Here is a 23,165-nt window from a genome sequence, read left to right as displayed (position 1 = left end):
AGAAACATAAAACAACCTTCCCCTCCCCCCCAGCATGAACAACCCCCCTTCCCCACACTTCAACCCCTGAAGCATCTGTCACCCCAAAGTCCCCAACAAGAAAACCACTATTAATTTTGGGGTATTCGAGGTGGACCTCTCAATACATGATTACATGGTTGCAGCTACTGGATGCCTTGGCCACAAGGCTGACAGGCAAGGGACTGGCCGTGTAATCCGCCATGGCCAGTACTTTAGTGGTACTGGGGAATCTTCCCCCATCACCAGAAGTCTCTGCATGAAAGGTGACTGGGTTTGCAGGGTTTGTTGAGATGAGGAAGGGATCACTCCCTCCCAGTCTGGGAGCCCCAGAATCAGTGTCTGAGGATTCAGGCGAGCATTTATGTGGTACAGCGCCTCTTCTGGAATTGGGCCACCACTACAGCCAAGGTGGAGCAGAGGCAGTCATCACCAACCAAATTGCCCCCCCAGCAACTGCAGCAGGGGGATCATGACATCTGAGTTCTCAGCTTTCAGCAGCCATCAGCCCTGTCCCATTTTGGCTTTGGTGATTCTTCCAGCCACATTGTGTGAACATCTATTCCAAATTTGCAAATCTGGTCTAGAGCACTTCGTGAGAAGTCTGAATAGCCTGCAGGATTTGGGTCACCTCAGTGGCAGCCAGGGGTACAGCAGTTGAGGAGCAGGTAGGTTGGCGTTTAGTGTTTTCAGTGGAGCTGGGAGAATAGGTATATTTGCGGTTGGGTATGCAGTGTTGGGGCCTATCCTTCCCAGTGGCGACACCAGGCAGTGTAGCACAGAGGGTTCTACTCGGTGCTAGGGCACACAAACCTCTAGCTCTGGAAGTCTGAAGAAGACAGTGGAAATTGGCATCTGGCCTGATTACCTCAAGGGGCCTCAGAACCACTACGAACAGCCAGAGGTCTGTGCCAGAAGAATGGTGTTGCAGGGGATGAGGTAGGTAACAAGTGCCTCCCCCCCCCCACCCAGTGAATGCCTCAGTTACAGTGTTTCCTGGAAAGCTACTAATGTTTTGGGCAGATTAAAAGGGAATGTTTATCATCAGAAAAATCTCACAAAGCCAGCATCTTCAGGTGGGAGGACCCCTCCTTTCAGGCTTCAAGCAGAGGGTTGCTGCCCCTGTCCTGGCTGTCCCCCAGCATGGCTTTAGGGGTTGCCACCAGCTCGAGCAGCCGGGGCAGGGAGAGGTGTCTAGTGGGGGCCAATAATGAAGGCACACCAGGAGCAGGCCCTGGTGAGGCAGAGGGGGCTAAGTTGCAGCACCACTCAGGCCAGAAGAGGTCTCAGGTGGGGCCCGCAGAGCACCGGCGGCACCCACAGCACGTCCACCCGGTGTGCCTCAGGGGTAAACCAGCAGGATAAAGGCCAGGGGGAGAGGAACTCATTGCCGTGCTGGAGTGCCCGAAAATACAGAGAGGGTGGGGTTTGGAGGGGTTGGGGGAGGGGGGATATTGCACAGATGACTATGGATGACTTGTGAATCTTATGCCTCTCCAATAGCCCCCAGTGAGTCACTTACCCGACGAATGGGCAGAGATGTCCGGGTACAGTGGTGCAGCCCACAGTGCTGCAGGGACGCCTCACCATGAACATCGAACAGGTGCCACGCAGCAGGATGAGCCATTGGTCACTTCTGGGATCTTGCCCACAGCAGTTATCTGGCAGCTTCCGAAGACACCACTGCAGTCCCACAGACTCCCAGGGCACAGAAGTGAGGGTATGGAACTGGGCATCCAGCAGCAGCGGGAGGATGGAGATGAATAACGGATGAGGTCCGAGTGTTTGTAGAACACATCCTCCATCTTGGCTGCTTTGACCATGCTGCTTCTGCTGTAGTAATTCTATGCAGGAGTTTTCACAGACTGACACCCAGTCTGGACTTGACTGCTACCTCTCTAGGGTCAAAGTCTTCAAAGGGGCTAATATCTCTTTCCCACGCTCTGAGTTTTTTTGAGTGATTCAGGCTTATTGTTACTGACTGAGATATATTTGTGAGACTACTTGATAGGTTTTCAAGCAATCTACTTATGTGAGAACTGCAATCCAGAACCTCTTCCCAGTCAAACTTCACGGCTCATAGTGCATGTTGAAACTTTATCTACTTATATTTCTGAGCGGGTTTCAGTTCATATTTTGGTGGTTGGGTCTCAAAGGATTTGATTCCCTCTGAGAACACCACTTCCCCCCTTGTGGATATGTCTTCATCATCCGACTGGCAAAACCCAGAGAGTTTTCTGTATTATTTCAATGTGTGTCCCTTCCACAAAGGTATTAGCTTGGTCACCTTTTCATGTCAAACCAGATATTTGTGGCTTTGCCTCATGAATCTAAGGTCACTTGAGTGGGCCCAAGCAGGCATCTCTTATTGTGCTTACCACAGAGATAATGAATGCATGTGTGTTTTTTCAGTCTCATTCTTTCGAAGATCACTGCTGGTTCCTCTCTTGCAGAAAACACCATTCATTAACAGTTTGTAGCAGAGAAGCCCACTAGTACGCCCCGACATTCGGGACTGCTATGCCCTACTGTTTACTGACCTCTGAAAGGATTGTGGTGCAGCTTGGGGCCTGCCCCATCCGATAAAAGGGTACAGGTCATCCTGTCAAAGTAATGATACAACATTATTAATTGAATGTTTTGTAATAAATATAGCAGTTTTGAGTGTGTGACCATTTTAAATACTGCTGCTGTCCCCCATAAGGGACAATGGGCACCTTCTCCACCTCTCTGCATCCACCGGATATTCTCGAAGGACCACCGCTAAGTTACTTTCTAAGAATTTCAGTATGTTGGGTATTATCTGAATCCCTCAATATCGGTATCCGTCCCTTGTACCTTTTAGGTTGTAATAAGTGTTGCTCAGCTGTTCGTAAATGTCCAGTACATATAATACTGATTTATTACAATTTATTTTGTATCCCAATTATTTTTCTAACAACAGAGTACAGTTAAAGCTGCAGCAATGGTTACTGCTGAGTTTGTAAGATACAGCAGAAATTAATCCACAGAGTGAGACTGTTTCCGATTGCCCCATGATATCAGGGAATCTTGTTATATTTGCCTGTAGTATGACTTACATGTCACAAGCTTTATGCAAAGCACGAAGAGCATAGGAGTGAGCAACCCCAACCCAGAGAAAATGGCTCCGACTTGACTCTGCTGACCTTTCCTGAAGCCTTTGGTGCCTTGTACAAAAACGCCACCCATTTACAAAAGTTGGGATTAGATCCAAACGCATTAAGGCCCTCATTACAAACCTGGCGGTCGGTGTTAAAGCGGCGGTAACACTGCCAACAGGCCAGCGGTAAAAAATTATTTTTTCAAAAATTGAATCACGACCACGGTGGAAACCGCCAACATAGACAGCCACTTTAACACTCAGACTGCCACGGCGGTAGCAACAAAACGCGGTGGTCACTGCCAACAGACCGGCGGAAGACAATGTACCGCCAGCACTATTATGAGAGGCCAATCCGCCAGCATTTCTGGGGCGGTACCAATGCCATCAAAAGCACGGCAGAAACAGTACATCAAAGGGGAACCACTAACCTTTCGACACTCAACGAAGAACCAGGACGCCATGGAGCCCAAATTGCAGATCCTACGTATGCTGGTGTATCTTCAACAAAGTAGAAAGAGAGCGGCAGCGGCGACGATGGTGAGTACTGCACCTAGCACACAGTGGGGGGGAGGAGGGAAATAGAGTAACACACACACGCAACACCCCCACCCTCAACCACAACCACAACAACATACACACACAAACACACCCAACAACATTACTGATACACACAGTCACCCCCTGGAAGAACGCAAGGACAAAAGGAAATGAGTCTAACCAGTGTTATATTGCAGATATAGCAGTAGAATTTAAATAAACAATATATACAATATTTACATGATATACACAAGGTCCTACACTGTCCCTTGTAAATGTCCAGTGACCCAGAAAAGCATGGGCGAAGCCCACACAAGACACCTGCCTCAAAACGGAGAGAACACTGCAGGGGCATCAGGTTGAAAAATGCACAGGCACCTCAGCCGGAAGATGGTATGATGCCACTGCTCCTGGAGGGGCCTCCATGCCCACTGCTTGTTCCTGGGGAGTGCAAAGTCACAGTCTCTCAAGTGGGTGGTTTGCCCACTACTTGGTCCTGGGGAGTGCAAGGCCACAGTCACTAAAGTCAGTGACATGTCCGACAGGTTCTGGAGGGGGAATTGAGCCCAGAGTGCTTGATCCTGCCAAGGATTGTGGGAGTGGATGCATCTATCCACTGGTTCTGGAGGGGGCATTGTGCCCAGAGTGTTTGATCCTGCCAAGGATTGTGGGAGTGGATGCATCTATCCACTGGTTCTGGAGGGGGCATTGTACCCAGAGTGCTTGATCCTGCCAAGGATTGTGGGAGTGGATGCATCTATCCACTGGTTCTGGAGGGGGCATTGTGCCCAGTGATGCTGCACCTGGGGTGTGGCAGTTACCCTCCTGTCACCGGGGTGTCTGATCCACTTGATGTACATTGAACAGGCAGCATGATACTCCATGGAGGCAGAGCCACACTCCAGCCTGTGGCGACTTAGGCTGCCAACTGCTGCTCATGCCAGTGCTGGTGGTGGTGCCTCAAGTGGCGTGTCCAGGGTCCAGGACGTCACCTGCAGCCTCGGACGGCTACCCACTGGTGATGCTGCTGACTTCCGATATAGTGGTACCGGATGGGCACGTGGCGGTGTAGATGGTGGTGCAGGTGGCGGTGCGGCGGTGGCTGCGGCGGAGATGCTGCCGGTGCTGGCCATGGTGCAGGTGTCTGTTGTGGTGGAGGGAGACACCAGACCGTCTCCGGCAGCCTCGGATGGCTGATCCTCAGGGAGGATGCTGCAGACTGACATTGTGGCAGCGGAGGTGCAGGTGGCGGTCGTTGCAGCAGTGACTGTGGCACAGGTCACTGGCATCCCTGAGGAAATGGTGGTCACCAGCACCTCACCAGGAGGCATCGTGCCCTGAAGTGACTTGCCCTTTGTCTTGTGTCCTTTCCCCACCTTGGCAGTCGCTGCTGGGACCTTGGTACTGTCCTCTCTGTGCTTGGCTGTGGCCTTGAAGGGTGGGTGGTGCAACTTTCCCCTGCTGGAAGCCGGCCCCCTTTTGGCCTTGGCTGGTGGCGGAATCGGGAGGTCCTTCCCATCTGTAGGTGGCACACTGGCAGCTCTGACGGGTGCCCCTTCGATCCACCCAGAGTTGCACGAATCACAGCAGACGCAGATGTGGTGGCTGAGGTGCTGAGATCTAGACATCCTGGACCTAGGGGATGGGCGAGGGCTGTGTATGCGGTTAAAGTTAGCTAGGTAAAGTTTTTTAGATACACTGGGAAGGGAAGATGGAGGGGGTGTGGGAGTGGAGGAAGAGGTAGTGGTTGTAGGAGGTGTACGTCTGCTGAGTTTGGGTGAAGGTGGACACAGGGACAATGGCAGCCATCAGTGCTGAGGCCAGAGCCTGAAATGCTCTGTTGGGCCGGTACGCCAGAATGAATGCCCTCCAGGTATGCATTTGTTTGCTGCAAATGCCTCTCGACACCATGGATGGCATTCAGAATGGTTGACTGCCAAACAGTGAGGGATCTCAGGAGGTCAATAGCCTCCTCACTGGGGGGCAGGGCTGACTGGGGCAGGGCCTGAAGTGCCTGGGGCGAAGGACATGCCCACCCTCCTGGGTGAGCGGGCACGGGAAACATGCTGAGGGGCTGCTGGGAGGGCGGTGCTAGTAGGGGGGTGGGTGGCGCCTATACCTCTTGTTGGGGTGGGCACAGAGGTATCCGCCACCGCCAGGGAGCTTCCATCAGAGGAGTCGCCGCTGTCGCTGGTATCCCCTCCTGTCCCCGTCGTGGAGCTCCCCTCGCCCTCCGTCCCACTGGTGCCTTCACCCTCCGTGGATTCATCCTCATGGGCCATGTGGGATGCATCTCCCTCCATCGCCGGTGCCTCTGCTCCTCCGCTCCTCCGCCAGATGATGCTAATACACACAAGGACAGGGTGACAAAACAAGAAGGGGGGGGTGGGGGGGGAGAGACAGAGGACACACATGGTCAATGCCAGCAACACCACTACTGTTGGCGGACACAACACACACTGATGCCCTTTGCACTTGGCCTTGCCCAACCACTCACTATGGTAGTCACCAGCCCATGGGGTACAATGCCGAACGCCAGCACATGCACACCTGACACCCACAGGACCCTGCACACTACTAGCTGCCCAAATATACCATTGGGGTAGGGGTGCTTCTGAGCCTGCAAACAAGCTGGCAAAATACCCTGGCATGACCGCCCTGGCCTAGGGGCACCCACAGCCCCCACCCCCCACCCAGATACTTCCTAAACCGCGCAGAGTCGGCTTTATGACACTGTACTCACCCCCTTGTGGCTGCTGTGATGCCCTCAAGCGCCCATCCAACTCCGGATAGGCCACCGCCAGGATGCGGAACATCAGGGGGGGTCATGGTGCGACGGGCACCCCTTCCACGTTGGGAGGCCAGCCCCAGCTGGGCCTTCACCTTCTTCTTGCTCCAGCGGCGCAGGTCCTCCCATCTCTTGCAGCAGTGGGTGCTCAGTCTGTGATAGACCCTCAGGGTCTGCACTTCCTTGGCGATGGCACGCCAAATACCCTTCTTCTGGTGGGCGATGACCTAGAGGAAAGGTACAGGAGGAAAGGAAATTACTCACCCGTACGGACCGTCATACTCATTGCCCACCAGTTCCCACCTATGCCCTGACGCACATACACTAACCATCCTCACATGCAGCACTCAGGCCAACCCCCAACATGTGGCTTCCATCCACACCACTCCAAACAGGCATTGCCCACGCATCATGCTCACAGTGTACTCACCTGTTTGTCTGGGGGACCGTAGAGTAGCGTGTACTGGGGAGGACCCAATCCACCAGTTTGTCCAACTCCTCCGCAGTGAAGGCAGGGGCCCTTTCCCCAGGCACTGTAGCCATTGTCTCTTCCAAACTCAGGTCACAGCAGCACTTGTAGTGTAGGTCTTCTCCTATTGATGGTCAGGTATCAAGTGAGTGAACAGATAGAAAATGGCGGTCACGTTCGCGGCGGTGCGTACCGTCACCGCCACCACACCTCGCCATTGGCTCCTGGAACCCATAGGGCCCAATGAGAATCAATGCGGAGTTGCGCGTCGGTCTTTGACCGCCTACCGCGACGCTGCACAACGCCAGCGCAGTTACCTAATTTCCCCTTGTCCCTCCTCACAAGTCAGGCAGCCGCCATTTCAGGGGTGCACATGGCATGGCATGGCACCTAACTGCATCACAGCACATATTGGCACTTATATGAACTCACGATTTCACACACGGATTCTCTAACATGACTTCTGACACAGTTGTGCTACCTATGTGGTAAATGACCCTCTGGTCACTGTTCTCCTCCACAGGCTACAACCGCTGGGGCAGATGATGAGATGGCAGCATCCTCCAGTGTACAGACCCCTGGTGGACCGGTCGACAATGGAGGACAGACACATTATAATCACATACAGGCTTGATCGTGCCACAATCCAAGATCTGTGTGCCCAATTGGAGCCAGACCTGATGTCAGCTATCCGCCAACCCACAGGTATCCTCCCTCTAGCGCAGGTCCTGTCAGTGCTCCATTTCCTGGCAAGTGGCTCCTTCCAAACTACAGTGGCCATGACATCTGGGATGTCGCAGCCAATGTTTTCTAACGTATTGAGCAGGGTGTTGTCTGCCCTGCTGAAACACATGCACAGCTAGATCGCGTTTCCCCAGGTGGATGATTTGGCCTCAGTGAAAGCTGACTTTTATGCTCTGGGACATATCCCAAACATCACTGGTACCATTGATGGTACACATATGGCATTTGTTCCCCTCCCACAGAAATGAACAAGTGTACAGAAATAGAAAACGCTACCATTCAATGAATGTGCAAATGGTGTGTTTGACGGACCAGTACATCTCCCATGTGAATGCCAAGTATCCTGGTTCTGTGCATGATGCCTATATCTTGAGGAATAGCAGTATCCCTTTTGTGATGGGCCAACTCCAGAGGCACCGGGTGTGGCTAATAGGTGAGCCCAAGGTCCCCACACAGTATGAGTAGGTGTCCAGGTATGGGGTAGTCCCTAAAGGGTGTGTGTGTGTCTAATAGGTATCCCTCGAAATTTGCAGGTGACTCTGGCTACCCCAACCTGTCATGGCTACTGATCCCAGTGAGGAATCCCAGGATAAGGGCAGAGGAACGCAACAATGAGACACATGGGCGAACTAGGCGTATTATTGAAAGGACGTTCGGCCTCCTGAAGGCCAGATTCCGGTACCTCCATCTTACAGGTGGCTCCCTGTACTACTCACCAAAGAAGGTGTGCCAGATTATCGTGGCATGCTGTATGTTGCACAACCTGGCATTGAGACGCCAGGTGCCTTTTCTGCTGGAGGATGAGCCTGGTGATGGTCTTGTGGCAGCGGTGGTGCCTGTGGACAGTGAAGAAGAGGACGCAGAAGAAGAAGATATTGACAACAGAACAAACATTATCCTGTAGTACTTCCAGTGACACACAGGTAAGAGACTGTAACTTCGCTTCACATTTCAGTATATTTTAGGACATTGTACATGGCAGCCTCGTAACCTTTGTCTATGGACACTGACTGTTCCCTTTGGATTTCATTTTTTCAGATCTGTGCACCCCATTCTGCCATCTGCTATGTGTACCGCTGCCCAACAACTGTCATACATTGGTATGTGTAAATTAACATTCACATTACAATTTGCTGCTAATGTTGTGATAATACATTTGAGAAAGATCAGACTGACTCCAGATTGTTTTTTGATTAAAGGGTGTTTATTTAAGTGCTAATGGGTATAGGGGTATGTGCAAGGGGCTGGGGTGATGGGGGAGGTCCATGGTAGAGTCCAGTCTCTTGGTATCACAGGTGCATTGTCCAAGTGGCATTGGAAGGGGAGCAATGACAGTTCAAGGTGGACAGGGTAACAGAGTGGGACAGAAGGGTGAAAATCAGGTGAGTCCTATTCCTGGCGGGGGTCTTGGCAATGTTCTCTGTCTTCTGCCTGGATCACAGGGACCGTTAGCGGGTGGTTCTCCTTCTGCAGGGGGTGGGGTGCTGGTGGCCTGTTGGTCCTGTGGCGGGGCCTCCTGTCCACTAGCACCCGTGGAGGTGGAAGGCTGTTCCTCGGTTTGGCTAGTGTCAGGGGCCCTTTGTTGAGCCACTGCCTCCCTCATGGTCTTGCCCATATCAGCCAGCACCCCTGCTATGGTGACCAGGATGGTGTATATTTTGGTGAGGTCATCCCTGATCCCCATGTAGTGTCCCTCCTGCAGCCGCTGGGTCTCCTGAAACTTGGCCAGTACCGTGCCCATGGTCTCCTGGGAATGGTGGTATGCTCCCATGATGTTGGAGAGTGCCTCGTGGAGATTGGGTTCCCTTGGCCTGTCCTCCCCCCTGATGCACAGCAGTCCTCCCAGCTTCCCTGTTGTCCTGTGCCTCTGTCCCCTGAACCGTGTGCCCACAGCCACTGACCCCAGGTCCCTGATCGTCCTGGGTTTGTGGGGTTACCTGGGGTCCCTGTAATGGTGGACACACTGCTGGTTGACGTGTCCTGGGGACAATGGCATGGGCCCTCTGGGTGGGTGCTGTGCTGGTGTTTCCTGAGGGAGGAGGGTCTGTGGTGGTTTGGGACTGTGGCAGGGGAACCGACTGTCCAGAGGTCCCAGATGGGCCAGGCTGGTCATCCTGATCCAGGCATGCAAAGCTGCTGTCATCACTGTGGGCCTCTTCTGTGGGGAAACTGGATATAGCTGGCACCTCCTGTCCGGTGACGTTGGGTAGGGGTCCTGTTGGGATGTAAATTCATTGTTATTGTATCTGTGTGTGCAATGGGTGTGTTTCCCTGTATAAATGTGCTTGCACTGTCACCTTGGCCTTGTGTGATTGCCAATTAGGTGGGCTGGATGAGTCAATCTAGTGAGCATGCTATGGGGATGGGTGTCCATGCAGGTCTGTGATGGGTGTCAATGCATTGTTGTTGCATGCAGGGCTTGGTATTGTGATGGGTGGGTTGTGATAGTGGGGTATATGTGAGGTGTTGGAGTGATGGGTGTGAGGGTAGGGGTAGGAGTTTGTGATGGCATGCAGGTGGGGGGGGGGATTTAGTAGTAAAGATTTGCCTTACCAGAGTGCAGTCCTTCTGCTACTCCTGCGAGGCCCTCAGGATGCATGATCGCCAAGACTTGCTCCTCCCATGTTGTTAGTTGTGTGGGAGGAGGTGGGGGTCCACCGCCAGTCCTCTGTACAGCAATTTGGTGTCTTGATACCACGGAACCCATCTTCCCCCGTAGGTCGTTCCATCTCTTCCTGATGTCATCCCTGGTTCTTGGATGCTGTGCCACGGCGTTGACCCTGTCAACGATTCTCCACCATAGATCCATCTTCCTTGCAATGCAATGTGACCCGAATAGCTGTAGCTCTACCCGGATGATTTCCTCCACATGACCCTTAGCTCCTCCTCAGAAAACCTCGGGTGTCTTTGAGGTGCCATGATGTGGTGTGGGTGATGTGTGAGGTGATGTGTGGGGTGCTGTGTTGTGATGTATTATGTGATGTGCGTGGATGGTATATGTGTGATGGTGTTCTGTGCCTCTGGGTGATGGTGTGGTCTTTGCTTTTCTCTCTCTGCTTGTTCTAATTTGTTTCTTGAAAGGGTTGTGGGTAATGTGGGTGTGTGTTTTATAGTGGTGAGGGTGTGGTGTGTGTATGTGTGTCAGGTGTGTGTATTTTGAATTATCCAATGTGGTTGTGTTTTGTAAGAGTGTGTGTGTATTTAGAGCGCAGCAGTGTGTACCGCCAGTGGTTTACCGCAGTTGAAAGACCGCTGCGGTGATTCGTGGGTCGTGATACTGTGGACGTATTCCTGTTGGCGTGACGGTGTGGGTTTTGCTATCGCCAGTTTATCACTGACCTTTGGTGTGGCGGACTTGTGTGGGTGTCTGTATTGTGGTGGATTTCTCAGTGTGGTTCATAATACCCGTAGCAGAATACCGCCACGGTCACGGTATGTTGGCGGCTGTCGGCACGGCGGTAAGCAGAATTTACCGCCTGGGTAGTAATGAGGGCCTAAGTGTCTAGCAGAGATAAACCCAGTCAAGTCAAACAAAAATCAAACACTTTTTCTGTGTCCAGTGAAAGTACAGCCAGAATTCGTGTCACACCTCATCCAGCCAGTTTTGTAGTCTCATGAGGTTTAATATGGTTGCAGTTGTTTGAAACAGCATATTATTTTTCTTCTCATTTGTTCAATCCTTCTGTACTGTGCCACAGTTGGAGATTAGAGGTACATGGGAACAGCTGGTTTCTTTTGCTCATTTTCAAGTAAAATAGAATAGTTTCACTGGACCTCTTCTTTATGAACTGCCGGATGCACAGAAAAATAGTTCAATGACCTTGGAGCCTTGCTTGACAGGTAATGAACAATTCCCGTCTCTGAAGTGAGACAGTGTTTACTCTAAATGCACCCTCTGCCCTATTCACATCCAGGATCTCATTAAGACAACAGCCATAAAAGGATTTCGTTTCAGCCCGTTACTGCTTATCCAGGAACAGACATCATTCACAAAAGCTGAGACCCATAACAAAGGGGGCAAGCCTAATGAAGAAGCAGCTATATGTCTTCAACAAATATCTTTTTTTTAAACGTTACTTTTTAGTTTAAGAAGGTATGTTACCACTGTACACTAGACCACAGAAAACACCTGGAAATTAGACAGTGCAAAAAACAGGTACACTACCACGTATCTTTTCATCTAGCAGGGGAGGGGCAGAGGGATGAGGTGAGTGTGTGGCATAGCATTTGTAATTTAGTCACCATACTGGGATTCCAGCCCATCAGGCAGTCTCAGAGTGACTCCTAGATATCTTTGGGTCTGGACGTGGGCGGTAACATTTTGGTAAATATTTTGCTATTGGTGTCACAGAGGGTCATGCTTTTAAGCCATTCTGGGGTGGAAGGAGCAAAACGGCTGCCCTAGTGGAGGGCAATCTCTTGCTTTGCCAGCAATGGCGCCGTTGCAGTTAATCTACGGACCCCTGACGTGCATCCCGCACATACCCCAAGAGGGCGGTGAGATGCTCAGACTAAAGCTGGATATCTATCATGGGAGAGAGAGCAAAGAATAAAAACATTCTTCCCCAACATGGGTGCATGACGAAGTCAGATGTGTAAAATCAGCGTCCTCAATGCGGAATTTAGTGCATTGCGAGGCTCTGGAGGGGTCAATTCTAGCCAATGCATTTGGTGTCATGTATGCATGCCATAAAAATTTGAAGTGTATACGTTTATGTCTGTGATTCAGTGAGATGATCTTGGTTTGCTTGCAACAATAATACCAAGTTTTGTCCCTAAGCAAGCGCTGTAGTTTCGTTCCCATGTCTTCGAGTTTCCCATCCCGTGTCGGTAGTAGTGTCAGAAACACGTGATAAAGCTTCGATACCAGATGCCTACATCTGGGTCAGTTATCAATGCCATTAGTGGTGGGAATTCCTCAGGAGGAAGGGGACACATGGGAACCTGGACACGCAAAGATCTCTGCAGACGGCGCAACACAAAGTGGTCCAGCAGGGTGGCAACGGCAAACCAAGTGTCACCCGCATGCACCATCATGCGTTCATCAGGGAAAATGTCTTTGCATGTGTGCAATGCGTGGCGGGATAGCATTTGCTTGATCAGTGTTTTGCTAGCAGGTGGTAACCATGGCTTATCCGTAATGGGCAGGGGGGATGGGAGGGTCGGTGGGGGGTGGAGATGGGAAGTATAGCACTTCTCTGCCGAGAAGCAGATGGCGTTTGCGCCAGGCTCAGCTAGTTGTGAAGAGAGTCTGGATATTGGTAGGTTGTAAGGGCAGTCCCTGCATCACAATGGTATGTAGCAGCACTTTTTCTGCCTGATCCCACTCGGGTTTGTCATATGGTAGCCCACAGCTTTGCGATACCGGTTTTATACAAATTGGTATTGCGCCACCAAAAAAAAGTACAGTTGAATATGCGGTACACCAAAACCTCTTCTTCTGTTGGCAGGACTGATGTATCCCAGCCGACTCAGGGTCTATGGCCCGCCCAGATCAAGTGGAGTAGCAGAGATCTGGGCGGGCCTAACCTTGCAAAAAATTAGTTAGGGAGGGGAATGGATATGTTTAAAAAAACATAAAAAGTGTGAGAGGGTGGGGTGTGAACTACCATCTTAACAAGGGTGACCAGGCCAGCAGTGGAAAGTGGTAACCGGATCCACCGCTTGATCTGTGCCGACAGGGTTACAATGGCAAGCCCGTAATTCAATCAGATGATTTGTTCCTTCTCACTATGTATGTCTGAGTATTGACCGAAGCGCACAATCTTGCGCACTACTGGGGCCAAATTGTCAGCAGGGTGATGTACGAATAGTAGAATGTCAGGGAAATTAGCAGGGGACCTGGCCTCAATTGAAAGCCACAGTGGAGATGTTTCTCTTGTAGATGGCGGACCAGAGGGTCACAAGAGTAGCAGTGACAGTGGGCAACCCTGCCTTGTCCCTCTGCCAATATTGAAAGGAGTAGTGAGGAAGCTGTTAGCGCGTATCCGTGCCACTAGGTGGGGGTATAGTAACTTAATAAGATAGGTGAATCGCTTTGGCAGGCCTCAGTTTTGGAGATGGCAAGCAAAAAAAGCCACTCCAGCGACTCAAAGGCCTTTTCTGCATCTAGTAATGCTGCTACAGCGGAGACCTCAGGGAAACTCTGCAGAACCGAAAACAATGTGCATAAGTTGAGGGAGGTGGAGCAGTGAAGGAAAAAATCTGATTCAAGGGGTGAAATAATGGTTTTCAGTAAGAGTGCCAGCCAAGTCGCAAAGATTTCAGAAATAATTTTGTTATCAAAATTTAGTAAAAGATAAAGGTTGATACGTCATCAACAAATATCTATAACCTATCCCAAAATACCCTCTTCACCACTGCAATGAAGATTTTCATTTCAAATTGTAAAAAGGAAAAAGTAAGTTAACTGAAAGAGGTTATCACACAGCGGGACTCAAATACTGGAAATCTGTTGGAAAAGACCCAAACAAGATATCCGTGGTAAGGATTGGACAACATAAGCCACCTTATCTTCACCAAATTCTAAGACTTTGTGTACCATACTAAATTTCACACGTTAAATATTCAAGTACAGAAATAAATTCACAAAAGAGAAATATTTCTCCTTTACACACATTTGCTCTCAATACTTTGCAATCCATATTCCATCCTTTGGTCTTAGAGCTACAAATTAACAATAACACTGCAAATCTTTATGTTAGGAGATGACATCTTGATACCAGCAACCAGTCGGTGACATTAACTAAGTTAACTGCTCTCTGAAGTAGAATTACCTCGGCCACACAGTTCTACAGAATATCAAACTGGCCTGCTTACCTTCTGTTGGATTAGGGGGTTGGTCTTTATTAATCGCTGTCTGGATGTTGGTGAATGAAGCAGGTGGGGCGCATTGCTGCAGCACTCCAATTGCATTACAAAACTGATCTGCAAGCTACAGAAATATGAAAACAGCAAAAGAAAACATGCATTAGACAGGTGCTTTGTTAAGTCAATGAGACATTTTCACTATAAAATAGCATTTCAGATCTAGATTAATTGACAGAACAAAAACGTGCAGAAGTGGAGACTTTCATTAAAATTGTGCTTTAAATACCTGTAAGTTCTAAAAGAAGTGTCACTTGGGGCAACAGAGTAGAATACAAAATAAACATTAGCAAATTATTTGGTGTGTCTCATGTCTTGCGACAGGCAGCTTTAGCTGCCTAGTGAGAGTTTATAGAAGCACAGAATATAAAAACATCCATAGAGAGAGAGAGAAAGGGGCTTTTGAACAGCCCCTTATAATTATTGGCAACTATGGGTTGGATAGCTTTAGGCATAGGCTGAAATATTTGTCCGTCAGCAATACTTTTAGTCCACAGCATTTAGTAGAAATGAACTACTTAAAAGGTAGTCACATATACCTTGGCATTAATGCCTTGGTTTTATTTTTTGGCTTTTTATCGGGAGGGTCCCCGCGGCCTGTTTGTGTTTCAATCCCTACTCCCTATACCACCTCTTCCTCATCTGTTTTCTATCAGCCGTCTCCCATCTGTCACTGTTCCATGCAGTCTTAGTTTTCAACGTCCTTTATTTCTGAGTGCCAAATGAGAAGTCTTAACAGGCTGCGCTGTGACTACAAACAGTTTTAGCTGTCCGTTGTTGAAAGACCTGCTGTGTACAATACCAATACTAACAGTGGGCTTTCGGTCAGACCTTTGATGATCACTGGTTTGCTTTCTCATCATTCATTTGCTTGCTTCTTATTTGATTTCCTTCCTCTTGTGTTTGTCTCTCGCCTGGCGCATAACTTCTTTTCCATCCTTCTGACCAGTGCTTTAAATGGCCCATGCATGTGTGCACACAGCTGCCATCTTGGAATGACACGAACTGTGATGCACCAGCATGAGCAATGAAAACTAGCAGTGGCAAAGTCAACATGTCAGAACAAAGGTGAGACCTGTTTGGTGTTGCTAATGCTTAATAAATGTTACATTGCTGTATGGAGGTTCCACCTGGGAGATTCACTGGAAACTCGGAATTCAATCACTGTCGGCAGTACTTCATTTGTGCACGCAGTCACATGTGATCTTCACCAGTACTCCTTTTTGGAGACCAATACTTATTTTATCATCATCAGATATGGACCCACAGCAAGAGAGAACAAGCTTTGGCATAATCAATAGATCTTACTTATAGTCATGCTACACCATCATGACTAATTGATGAATATTTTTTTTCTTAAAGTAGTGCGAAAACACTTTTTTTAAATGATACGCCAATATGCTTTTAAACAAAATTAAAACAGTTTTGCGGGGAGAGAGTGAGTGTAGAGTAATACAATGGGTGGGTGAAGAAGAAACATGAAGAGAACACGGGGCAAAGGGACACATGGACAAAAGAGCAACATGGAGGCTGAGGCAGGGAGTAGCACACAAGTGAAACTGCAAAACAAATGCAGGTGGGTAAAGAGAACAACCATCCTTGGAGGGTAAGGTGGCGGCAATGCCGAAAATTGATAGAAGGCCACTTTCCTAGGAAAGTTAGTCAAGGACTCAAAAATGGGACACACAGATCCTGGTCAGTCAGTTAGGATAAGATACTCAATACCGCAGTTCCCCTTACAAGGATTCTCAACATGGCTGAAAATCCCAGGAAGTCAGGTTTCCTCTTTTACCCCAATGCTTGATGGGCTGAGCCCAATGGGCTATGTATTTTCTTGGAAATGTAAAATATGTGATTTTCACAGAATGAAGGCGTTCCCACCTCATGAAATTGGACCCTAAGCTAGGCGACCTAGCCTCCCCAAGGCAGAATCAGAGACACAGGGGGGAAGATTGGGGATCCATTCTTGAATGAACTGAGAAAATACGCATCAGGTTTTGGCTACATGGACAAAGCGTGAGCTTCGATTAAGAAGATATTCAGGAAAGCGGTTTTGGTGGAGCAGGAGAGGCACAGGACGCTCTTCTGTCAGCTTCTACAACCAAGGTCCTATACAAGCCAGGGCTACTGACAAGGTCAGTGCCAAATCCACAGTCATTTTTTAGGCCTCTTCACCTCCCAACAAGGGATGTACTAAACTGAGATCTTTCAGGAAATCCAACAACACTGCAGCAACAGATTTCTCAGATGAGCATAATATCTAACAGAAGTACAGATGGGGGTCAGGGTGTTATTTTGCCAAGTTCAGTCATAAATGGAGGGAGATATCCAACAACACCTGGACCCTCCAGGCAATTGCAGTTTTCCACATAGAAGTTTACGGATTGCCCCGGCAATGGCAGAAACCAAAGCACTTTTCAGCCAGAGACTGCAAACTCTAAGTTCAAGAGGTCCTCCCTCCTTCCTTCTACGGATGTATATTTTCAGAATGGCTTAGCCTTTGAAACCTTTGGGTTTAGTGCACTTTACAAATTATTTTTTATTTCATTTTCATTTCAAGAGATAAGTGCCTTACTCACCAAAGGGGTTATTGGTCTGTCTCAACTGCACCCACAAACGTTCCTCAGCAACATTTTTCATGTGACAAAGAAAAGGCCACTGACTATCAACCCCAAGGAGTTCAATGAATGGTTGATCTACTGTCACTTCAAAAGGAATGGGATCCACTTCCTCAGCAACGTGCTTCTCCCTCAGCAATGGATGACAAGGCTAGACCTCATGTACACCTCCATTTGCTGTCCCTAAGTTTGCCCCATCACAAATTCCTCCAGTTTATTTGGAGGCACCAGGTGTTTGGATTTGATGCTCTAGCCTTTGGGCTACCATCAGCATGCTGGTGCCTTCTGAAGTTCCTGCAGCCTGTAATGAAACAGTCAGGGCAAAGGGACAAAATCCTGGTCATGGACAACTCAGAGGAGGCAGTGGGGATGATTATTTCCCTTATACAGGCTTCCTAATCAACTGGGACAAATCTCAACTGAACAGTCTCAACAGACAACGTTCCTGGGTTTCATAATGAACTCAGTACAGGCAAATCTGAAATTTCCCAACAAGACGACCAACATCCTTCAGTTTTACCATATGAATTTATGCAAGGTCAGTACACAATGAAAGATTATAAGCTGTAGCTCAGTTGATGGCTTTGGCTATTTTTTGTTTTAGACAAGTACAAACACACCATATCTCTGTGATCAGTTGCGCCTACCCATATACAGTTTCGTAAATCGGCATCAAGGTAAAAAACTACAGAGGAAATCATTCTCTTCTATTTGTTCCTATTTTCATTTAATTATTTCAACCCTTAGTTTCTTGGGGAGGTGGGCAGGGGCATCCAGTGATCAAAACAAACAAAAAAATTGCTGAATTCCAGATTTTATCTACTTCTCAGAAATGTATAGCTTTCTTGGTTCACCAATGGGATTCTCAACTGTTTCCACCCCACACTGCGAATAGCAAGAAACCACAAAACAGGAAAGTAGACTACCACTTAGAACATTGGAAAAACTGGTAGAAAAATGTATTGCTTTTACAACGTTCTCAGTTCTTGAAAACTAAAAAAAAAGAGGGCGATCTTCGTGCAATAAACCTTCTATTTTGTTTTTATAAAAAAGCATACACGTTCTTGCAGACAAAATAAATTGCTACATTTTGGCTGTTTTCTTGGTTCCCTTCAAGAGAATTCACAAATCCTGGGTAGCTTTAGAAGCTTTAATATGTGGAAAAAGGAGGGAAATGTGGTTTTCTTATATTTTGTGGATTATAAACTAGGAAGACTTAAGCATGAGCATCAACATCAAAAACAGCATCAGCAGTTAAAGCATTATCTTCAATTCCCTCATAGGTGTCACAGTCAGATTTGCAAAGGTCAAATACTACATTTTGCAAATCAAGACACGCACAGTGCAGAAGGAAAGCACTTGTCATCATTACAGACACTGAGGTTAGCAGACAAAAGCAAAAAATTCGAATCCTCTATAGTGGAGCCATTTTCCAAGATTTATGCAAGTCAAACTGCAGGGGCCCCGGCGCTCATCACCATCGTTTTCACAGAATGAGGACCACAGTATCACAAGGTCTCACTTTAATGGCTTAGTACAGGTTCCACTCTGGAATCAGCCACAACCACTAAATCATCAAGGGCGGACATGATGAAGCATGTGAGAGACAGTCTTACACCACAGATCTGAAAAAAGCCACACACGTTGCACGTCTGGGTATTGTCTTGGTCAAAAAGAGACACTCATACAAGATGCATTATAGGATGCTTATTAACTATTTACAGACTGTCTGAGATGCATCCATCTGGCTTGGCCACTATTTGCACTCTGTCTAACCACAGCACTTTATTTCCATCCCACAATCCTTCTGGGCAAATGCCCTGGAAGTACATTATACAGTGGTCTGGTTGTGTGCAGCTAGACTACACTGTGCAACCATTTGGTCAACCAAAGTTGTCCTGTCAGGTCTTGAAAAATCTGAAAAATGTTACCTGATCTGCAGGCTCAGTGACCTGAATAGTCTACTTGACCTAACTGTTATGCAATAGACCCATAAACCTCTCTTGAACTATGTGATCTAAGGGAAATCTTTTATTTCACAAAGTTCCCTTTTACTTCATTATGACATATGAGAACACCCTTAAATATGCAAGTCAACATGTCTGCTGTACAAAAATACTCTGTTTGATTTTTATAGACAAAACGTTTGTTCAGTGTATAATAAAGATCTATCCCACATATAGGGTACACATGATTCCTGACTTGCCTTTTACTTCACTAATAACATTGTCAGGAGGACGGGGACAAGAATGTTTCTCAGTTCTCACTTTAAAAAATTTCACTTTTAATAAATATATTACTGAAGCAGGATGTGATAGTGCACTGTCATTTACAGACAGACATTTTTTATTTAAATGGCCACAAACATTCCCACTGATATGCAGTTTTACTGATAAAACTATATACCATATATAGCGTACAATCAACAAATATTTATCACTAGGTAAAGTATTCTGAGTTGTTTATAACCTATTAGAATCTTTGTTTCCATCTCACTTAAGAATTACAAAAAGGTGCTTTCCTAACTACTGAAAAACATTTTGAAATATTTGTACAGTTCATATACAAGCTAGTTAAATGTTGTGTGCCCTGCATCATTGCCAGACAGTTCACTTTACAAAATCCTTTAAACTTTTAGTCAGAGAAAGAACCTTAAACACCAATCCTCAGTATAAAATAAGCAGCAATTGATAAGATTACATAACTTGGACATCTGACCTCCGTCTTTAAACGAGCAGCACACGTGACAAGATAAAAATAAATTAATGGCATCGGCATTGCTCATTCACTTATTATCTTTGCCAGCCTGAGCTTTCTTGACAAACTGGGCCAGTAGGTCCGAAAAATAGCTCACCCTGATAAAATCAGACTCGCCATAGCGGGCAGATTTCTTGAGGCCTGCCCTTTCCCAGACATGTGCGTATTGCGTGTCCAAGCATTTACATGGACTGTCACTATGGCAACCTACACCCCCCCCATCCCTAGATCGAGCATGCCCAAGGAGATTAATAAAAAATGGCATGCCAACTTGGGAGCAGTCCTGATGTAACCAGAATGAGTAGTGTTCCTTATTGTCAGGCTGCAAGAGGATCCTTACCCTGAGGCACCTCATCACAATGGCAACAATTGAACGTTGGACCTGTCCCTGCACATACTGGCCACCTTCTACCTGTGCTGCCCGTCCAACACATTGTCAGTGTACTGCAAGTGCAACACTGTTGACAAGGCCTGCCAACTTGGCAGCACACTTATGACCAATCTTCTGCACTTGTCCAGCACTGCCAAGCAGGCCACTCTTCAACAGTCAGCCTGGTCTCTCTCCGGCATCTGCTTCTTGAAGAGAAGTAAAGTGTTGCATGCCGGCGGCCTCAGAGGAACAGGCTGTGAAGTGGCGCCAGTCCTTCTCACTATTCTTGTACTTTGCAGGCGGAGAACTGTTTAAGCCATTTCTGAACCTTCCCAACCAAGGAAATGAAAAAGATTACAACCGGGCGAAAGCTGCTCTTGGTGTGCACTTCAACCCACATCTCAGTCCATAAAGGCCCTTTAACTTACATCAGGCCACAAAAAGGGATGGTGAAATGACTGAATGCTTCCGCTCATGGACTAGCCAACATGTGCACCAATGAAGAGTCTGCCAATTAAGTTAGGGCCCAGATAATCCATGGATGGTCCTCTGAAGACTAATAATCCATCAACCAGGGATGAGTCTGAATACAATGCTTATTCTGGCAAGACCCCATGCAAATAACTGTATGAACAAATGGTGATGGCATTATCCAATAAAACCAGATTTAGAACAGACTGTGCAAAGCCACATCAAGACAGGTTTGGTCAATGTGGTAAGGAGTATGTAGCAACTGCAAAGAAGCAACAGAATAATCAAATTGAGCAAGGAAAGTCCCAGTGCAGGTACTATGGCACTGACCCGCACCTGCTACTTATGTGTTCTATGCATGAGAAGACTGTGGGAAACCAGGAGGTCGCCAAGAGAATGGCCACATGTGATGACAATCAACTACCATTACCTTCCATACCAAATTTCAACACCAAGATGCCTAGCAAGGTGCATTAGCCACGTCTACAACACACTATGACCTAGCGGAAGATGGAGAGGTGTTCCTCATCTCCTTTGTAAACAGACCAGCAAATGGGAGGAGACCACAACCCAAATAATGTATCCAAATCAAAGTTCTTTCAGTGGTGGTCCTTATCTAGTGCATCTGTAAACATCAAGTACAAGATAAATTCGCACAGATGAAACCCAGACCAAAACTTACCCTTAATACAATGTGAATCTTCATCTATGGAAGAGAAGTCCTATTGTCTTTAGCCAGAATATTCTTGACAAGCATCAAGCGCCTGCACTGCAAGACTGAAGCAACAACCTCTGGCCTCGCGCTCGCTGCCGTCCCTCGCATCTGCCGCTCCACGGCGGGTGGGAGGTCTTTCTCCTTCCTGGCAGCCAAGACCTGGAACTCCCTCCCCACCAGCCTCAGGACCACCCAGGACCACTCCGCATTCCGGAGACTCCTAAAAACCTGGCTTTTCGAGCAGCAGTAACACCCCCTTTCCCCTAGCGCCTTGAGACCCGCACGGGTGAGTAGCGCGCTTTATAAATGTTAATGGTTTGATTTGATTTGATGATCTCCATTACAGAGAAAAAGTCTTGCACCTTTTATACTGTACTGTGGCCGAAGAAAGAGATAATCTTTGGTGTCCACACTGATAATGAATGTAGCACTGACAACAATTCACAAGAAACTTCACACGTATCTAAAGGATTCGCTGTCTTAAATCATAAAGCTGAACCAACTATCAAACAGGAAGCCCCAAGACATCGAATAGTGCCCTTCCACATGAAAACCATTGGTGGAAATTGACCTGCAGCTCAGCACTGAGAGTGTGCTTCAAAATGCAACAGGCCAGACAGATGGAAGAGAAAATAACAGACTGTTCTACGCATGCTTGAGAGTACCTGTACCAATGACTAAATCAGGGAACAGATCATCCAGAGAGGCAGACCCTCAGTGCTATGGCACTTAATACTGCGCCAGCCCGGGGTAAGGCTGAAAGGCATACTAATACTGGCGAGCTCACACAAGCTCTTTGAGCGAGGGAACTAGGGCACCCAAACCACACCAGCATAGTACGCACCGGGAAAGAAGTAATAAGGGGGAAGAACAGCACCCTGATGACCGGCAGGGGCACAACGTGACATGACACAGTACAGAAACTTCGGGGAGGAAGCACAAGCATAAACCAAGTACCCTGCCCAGAGGAAGACGTGCTCTAAATAAGGGGACATGGAAAATGCATTTTTAATCAATAGTACAGAGGCGAAGAGAGAGGAAAAACAAACCAAGATGTCTGCACCACTCAGGCTGGAGGATAAATCCCAACCAACTTTTTGAAAGCTTACACCAGACAAGGGCAGAACAGACGACGGCCCCAACTAAGTTATGAGGTGACCATCACAAGCACGCCAGCAAAGTCGCTGATTGGCACAGGCAGGCCAGTCAAATTCATGAACATAAAGCAATACCAAGTTCTGAACCCTGACCACCCACTAACCCAAACACATACTGGGATCTACATCTATGGTGGACAGCTGCCTCTGGTGCTGGCATGTACCATCGAAGTAGTCGGTAACCGAGTCATCAAGAACCGAGCTCACTTTCATGACACCACCCAGGGGAAACACTGTTGGGCTGTCAAACGGTGGAAGATCTACGCCTCCTATTTTTCCCCTGACAAGTACACAAATGTAAGCATCATCATCAAGAACTTACTGAGCCTCTTTCAAGGGGAGGGTGCCTTAAAGACAACGTTGTAGAAGTGCATTTTGATAAGACCATAAGATGGACAGCCCTAAGACTCAAATACCATTTTATCTACACCCACTGATAGAAAAAGAACTGGAGCAGATAGAAAATCATAAATTGAGAAGGAGTAAGGCACCATGCCATGGGTGTCTCTCATGGTCATCTTCACTGAGTC

General features: G+C 47.8%; 1 protein-coding gene across 1 annotated transcript in view; it reads right to left on the bottom strand.

The window, feature by feature from the left end:
• Positions 1 to 23,165, bottom strand: part of MED21 (mediator complex subunit 21) — a 79,457-nt gene that overhangs the window by 32,534 nt on the left and 23,758 nt on the right. The window contains exon 2 of the mRNA XM_069228619.1: positions 14,500 to 14,614. Coding sequence (XP_069084720.1) covers positions 14,500 to 14,614 — 115 coding nt within the window. The remainder of the gene's footprint in view (positions 1 to 14,499; positions 14,615 to 23,165) is intronic.

Source organism: Pleurodeles waltl, chromosome 4_1, assembly GCF_031143425.1.
Source record: "Pleurodeles waltl isolate 20211129_DDA chromosome 4_1, aPleWal1.hap1.20221129, whole genome shotgun sequence".
Lineage (NCBI taxonomy): Eukaryota > Metazoa > Chordata > Amphibia > Caudata > Salamandridae > Pleurodeles > Pleurodeles waltl.
This window is presented reverse-complemented; position numbering and strand designations above follow the sequence as displayed.